This window comes from Phoenix dactylifera, chromosome 7, assembly GCF_051530095.1.
Source record: "Phoenix dactylifera cultivar Ajwa chromosome 7, Ajwa_hap1_PhDact_Kaust_v1.1, whole genome shotgun sequence".
In the NCBI taxonomy this organism is placed as follows: Eukaryota; Viridiplantae; Streptophyta; class Magnoliopsida; order Arecales; family Arecaceae; genus Phoenix; species Phoenix dactylifera.
This window is the reverse complement of record NC_143196.1, coordinates 6688330-6694089: the sequence shown is the minus strand read 5'-3', so window position 1 is coordinate 6694089 and position 5760 is coordinate 6688330. Positions and strand designations below refer to the sequence as shown.

General features: G+C 40.2%; 1 protein-coding gene across 1 annotated transcript; it reads right to left on the bottom strand.

Annotated features, from left to right (window-relative positions):
* Positions 1-398: 398 nt before the first annotated feature.
* LOC120107791 (protein BZR1 homolog 1) lies at positions 399-3640 on the bottom strand. Its single transcript, XM_039121246.3, has 2 exons — positions 3091-3640; positions 399-1458 (listed from the first exon to the last, which is right to left on the bottom strand). The coding sequence occupies exons 1-2, from the start codon at positions 3307-3309 to the stop codon at positions 748-750; spliced, it is 930 nt and encodes a 309-aa protein (XP_038977174.1). The 5' UTR covers positions 3310-3640; the 3' UTR covers positions 399-747.
* Positions 3641-5760: the final 2120 nt, after the last annotated feature.

The window sequence follows — 5760 nt, the reverse complement described above, 5'->3', positions numbered from 1 at the left end:
CATCTAAAAGCTTCACTTCACATTAGTTCCTCCCAAGGACAGGCACAGAAATCTACTCATTTTAGTGGAAAATTAGGTTATGCAGAGCCAGACACCTACTCACATAAAAGCCATGGCCACTCCCACTGGTAGCTACAAAAAGCCTACTAATATTAACATTGGAATGCACTCATGTAATCACCCAAGGATGACATAAACCTTCATGATCTTAGAGTGCTGATGAGACACACACCTCAAACGTCTAGGTTAGCAGACAGAAAATTTTCATATCAAGATTCTGTTCTCAAAATCACTCGAGGTATTTACAGCCTTTGGAAACTAGAGGTTCGCATGAACTTCTTCCACCTGCAATCGCTGTGCCTGAAGCAAATGTCCACAACATCCCACATGGATTGTACTGATAAGAAAGAAGAAAGAACGATCTAATTCCCCATGGGTTTTTAGCATTTACAGCGACAGCAGCAACACCATCAACTACAGCCATGAAATTTACTCATCAGCTATTGCCACCAAAACCAGTAGCTCATAAAACATTTTGAGCTTAGAAGTAATGAAAGAACAAATCTTTCTGCGTTCATGACCATGTTACTGGAAGCCAACAAAAGAAAAAAATGAGGCAAGAAAACCACCGGGAAAAAAAAACACTCAGAAGAGAACCAAACACCAGCAGCCCAGCAGATACAGCTTTTGATGCAGCAACATGAACTGGAATATGCAATGTTCGCAGCAGCTAAGTCTCAAGCTCTTTCACTTGGATCCACTGCTTCCCACTCCTAATGTGAGCTCAAGATCCTCCACCCCAACCTCGTGAATTCTCTCCCCCACCCAAGGCTTCACCCTCCCGTTCCCGAATTCAAACTCCACACCACCTCGTCCCCTATCAGACATTCCTCCTCCTCCAGGGCCCACTACGGTCTCTGGCATTTGGGCGACCGGGTTAACAAGGTTGAAGGTCGGCGATGCCGGGGCTGTCATTTGGAAGCTGACCCACCGTCCAGAATCAACAGTGGAAGCATCAGACTCGTCGCACTCCGGTATGGTGGCAGGGTGCCCATGGTGGCGACCCCGTGTGGGGCTAGCAGGGGCAGAAGCAGCAAACAAAGGATGGCGGAATGCAGCATAGTCCCAGTCCGGTTTCCTGATTTTCGGAGGGCGGGAGGCAGTCGGCGAGGAGAGCGGCGGGGTAACAGGGGCGCTGTTGGAGATACGAAGAGGCGGGAGGGTGGAGAGGTTCCGGAGGAAGGGAAGGAGATAGGAGGGGTTGACACCAGGGTTGGAATTCTCGATACGGGTGGGGCTCGGGAAGGAGGACGATGATGGGCTGGCATGGTAGGAAGGGACAGGGCTAGGGAAGGAGGAGGAGGGTGGGCTCAGATGATGGGATGAGGAGCAGGGGCTTATGTTTGTCGACTGACCCCCGGCAGCCGCCTCCGGAGGCGATGGCAGTGGTTTGCATCCCTGTCAAATTAGACAAAGAGTTCAGCAGCTAAATAGATGCAACAAGAGAAAGCCCACATAGAGTGAAGGGAGAAGTGCAATTCCAGCAAGTGAAGTGATTACTGTTCAGTCTGTTGCTTTTCTGATGGCAAGGTTGTCCATCAACTTAGGTGAACAAAGGGTTTTCTCTTTTCTTTGTGAGCCACAGGAGAGAGGGGGAGAGAGAGAGAGAGAGGATTTTGTTTTCCTTATGTGATATAACAAATGCAATCAGAACAGCAACGGCCTAAAATAAATTCAGACATGCTTTGCTTTTTTGCCTCATAACTCTTTGATTTGTTTGGATATTTGGGTAACATAGTTTGTCTTGAGGGTGTTACACTTTAGATGGGGATACTTTCCTGTTTTCCTGTTACCCTTTTTCTTCTTTTAAAAGAAGAAATAGGATGGAGAAAGAACAGAAGCCAACATAAAATCAAGTATTCTTCATGAATGAGAACAAAAGGAAAGGAACAAAGTGAAGAAAGTTTGCCAGGAAAGGCACAGATCTCCACAATCCAATCAAAAGAAAAGCATCATCATCTTGGGTGAGATGAGAAAATGCACACACAGAAGACTGGCCCTAAAAAGCAGCAGTCAAAAGAGAAAAGAGAAGCCAAAATTCAGTTTTTTTTTCTTTTTAAAGTCCAAGATCAGAACTTTCAGAAAGAAAACAAAACAAATACTAATAAAAAATTACTAAGGGATTCCAAATTTCTTCAACAAAATCCACATCAAATCTGGTAGAATACTCCATCAAAGACCTCAAAACAAAGCAATCGAAGCAAAGGAAGAAGACTTATCTAAAAGAAACCTACAAACTGTTTTATGTTCTCAAAGGAAAAAAGAAGAATCTAGCTTAAAAAAAAAGGAGAATAAAGGCTATCAACCAAAGATCTCAAAAAAATAAGACCAACTACAGCAGTTCAACTGGTTCACATCACTGCTAAAAGATCTAAATAAAAACATATCCCTTTTAAAAGAAAATAAACAAAATCAGCCCAAAAAATGAATTTTAAATGAGGTATACTACCAATAAAACCATCAAGAAAACATCCTTCTTCCCATTCTCAACACAAATAAACAAAAAAATCTAAATTAAGATCCTTTTTTTTTTTAAAAAAAAAGAGAGGAAGCTTTAAGAACTTATTAAACATCATCAGAATCCATGTTCGTATATTTGATGCAGGTTGAGCTCCTTGCTTCTCTCATGGTACAACCCTCTTCGAATTAGTTCGAGTCGCAAACTCCTAATAAAATCTTTTATTTTCATAATAAACTCCTTATCAGATTAGAGAGATAGAAAGAAATAAGGATGGGAGAAGAATAATAAAATCCATTAATAAAGTGAGATCTATTTGGCATCAAAACCAAAACTTTACTGCGATCCACTAAGCACCAAGTGCTGTAACAGCCATCTCCAATCTCTTCGAATCGCAACAAACATGAAAGTCAAGGAGGGAAATAAAGGAAAATTAGAGGAAAGGATGAGATCTAACATCTAAGAGATAGAGATAGAGATAGATAGATAGATAGAGACAGAGAGAGAGAGAGAGAGAGAGAGAGAGAGAGAGCTAAAATTAAACTAAAGGTGGGATCTTTTTAGTAGCATACCTTTCGGTAGGTGGTGCCGTCGTCCTCCACGACCCAGCCGGCCTCGGAGCAGAGGGCCTTAAGGACCTCGTTGTTGTCGCAGTGCTTGGGGAGTTTGTAGTTCCCGAGCGTCCGCAGCCCCGAGAATATCTTCGCCGCGATCGCCCGCCGCCGCCGCTCCCTCCTCTTGTTGTTCTCCCTCTCCCTCCACGTCGGCAACCTCCCCCCTCCGGACGTCATCCCTCCCTCCCTCTCTCTCTCTGTTTTTCCTCTGTTTTCTTACTCCTTTTGCTTTGTTTTCGGATGGATGAGATAGAGATGGAGGTGCAGAGGAAGAGAAGAAAAGAGAGAAGCTTGGTCCGCCAGTTTTCTACCCTCTTTGCCCCGCTTTTGCTTCCTTTCCTCTCTCTCTGTTTTTTTTTTTTTTTTTTTCTTTTGGGCAGAGGAGTCTGAGATAGCTCACGAGGAGAGTACGTTTTCTTTATTGCAAGTAGATTGGATAGATTCTCTTGTGACAGGAGACACCCTCTTTTCTGTTCTCTCTCACTCTCTCCTTTTGAGGAGGGAGGGTGTTGGGCGCCCAGCGTGGGCCTCGTTAATAGAGAGAGAAAGTTGGTGCGAGCGAGAATGACATGTATATCCTCAATGTTCTACTGCTAACGTTAGCTTTGAAAAAAATAGTGGATTCCTCCGTCATTTTCCGAGTGCAAACAGGAACGCAGAAAGCAACAGAGGTTTTCTTCTTCTTTTTTTTTTTTTTTATCTCTATCTATGGGGTGGGAGGAGAGTCTTCGAGCCTGTGGTTTGACTGTACGTTACGGGAGGGGAGGAGGAAGAGAACAAACAGAGGAGGTTGGGATGCTTACACTTGATGTCGGGTGGTCTTCTTCCTCGCTCATGGCATATGGTCCCATGCATGGTGTTACCTGCATTTCATCGAGTGCCCTCCTCTGTGTGTGGGGTTCGGCTGGATTGGGGGATTGCGTCTGGTTTGTAGCAAAATTGGATTAGACCCAAAATGTTTTGATTTGATTACAAAATATGCTACCATGGATCTAATCTCTTGCCACCAAAAAAAAAAAAAAAGAGTTGTTCCATTGATGTAAGCTTTTCATTGCTCCAAGGATCTGATTTGTTTTTTTAGTGAAATTCTTAATTGCTAAATTAATTTTAGTTTGACTGTTGTATTAATCCTAGCGATTCGACATGAAGAGCACTTGGATATGATAGCAATGCTAAAATTGCTAAATCTAATTAATGTCAAATTGCTAAACTTTTGAGTCTAATGATTTAATGCAGAGAATTGGTGATCTATTGGAAGAGTAATTGATTAAAATCATTTGACCATGATTTGCTATTGAAAATTGTTATTTGCATCTCTATACTATCTGTTGAATCGATATTATTTGATAATAATTATTATAGTGAGTAGTACTGCTATTGAGTTCCTCTGTTTATGTTTGTTAATATTATGCTTTGATTTCTTAAGTTATAAAATATATATAGGATACTTTATTTTTTTGTTTGTGGTAATGTGAGTTAAATCATGTCTGTCACTATTCCACTTGGATTGAGTAGCATATGAGTGGTTAAAAACTTTCAAGCTTGCCCATTGATTGAATGGTAGATTGCAATTTGATGATACTTTTACGAAACCAAGTGCCCATTTTTACATACCTTGTTATTTATTCTACCATATTGTACATAAATTAGACTCTCGATGCAAGTTCTAGCTTCAATATTTGTATCTTTCTGTCTATTATATTAAATTGTTGAAATTTTGTAAATGTTCTTGTTGGAAAAGTAAAGAATTTACAAAGTAAATTATGTCATCAACATGGTATATAAATATATAAAAACCATGACCACCCTAATTCTCAAGGCAGGACTAAAATCAGAGGGAAAATTATATTAGATAGCTAAAAAATAGATATGTAAGGATTTTCTTCTTTAACTTTGTAAGTAAGGGTAGCCTACATTAGGGGATCTGTTTATCTTATTTGTTATACACCATATGTCAAGAGCATGTGCTTAATTCTTCATTTGGATTTCATATTGAGAATAGTAGTTATTTAAAATCTACAGTTTTAAATATTTTTTTTTGATATCTTTTCAAGATATGTTGAATGATACATATACTGATAAGAAAATGGAAAAAGCGAACCAAGTCTGATTTAAAAAGTAGACTCTTGATGTTAAAGTCCTATCTAAAAATTCAGGTTTTTAGATAAATAGGCCCAAGAGTATATAAGTATCATCAAGATTCTTAACCTATCCCAATGCGGAACTATTATTTCTCAATACTGTCTCTCACATGTAGAGCTTGAGGAACGAAATCCAGAATGAGAGGCAATATGTCGACTAGTAAGTAGGAGTGTGAAGGTTTCAGCAGACACGAAAAATCAATGGGCTCTGATACCATGTTAAGGATCAATGGGCTCTAATAGCCCCATATCGGATAAGTTAAGGACTATCGTGGTGCTTATATACTTTTGGGACTATCTAAAAAGCTCGGAATTTTAGATAAGATCTTAACTTAGTATCAGAGCATTTTTGCCTACTAAAATCTTCACATTCCCACTTACTAATCTATGTGTTTCTCTTCATTGTGGATTTTGTCCCTCGGTCTCTACACATGAGAGGAGGTATTAAGTAATCCTACATCAAATGTGAGGTCCAATAGTCCCACAT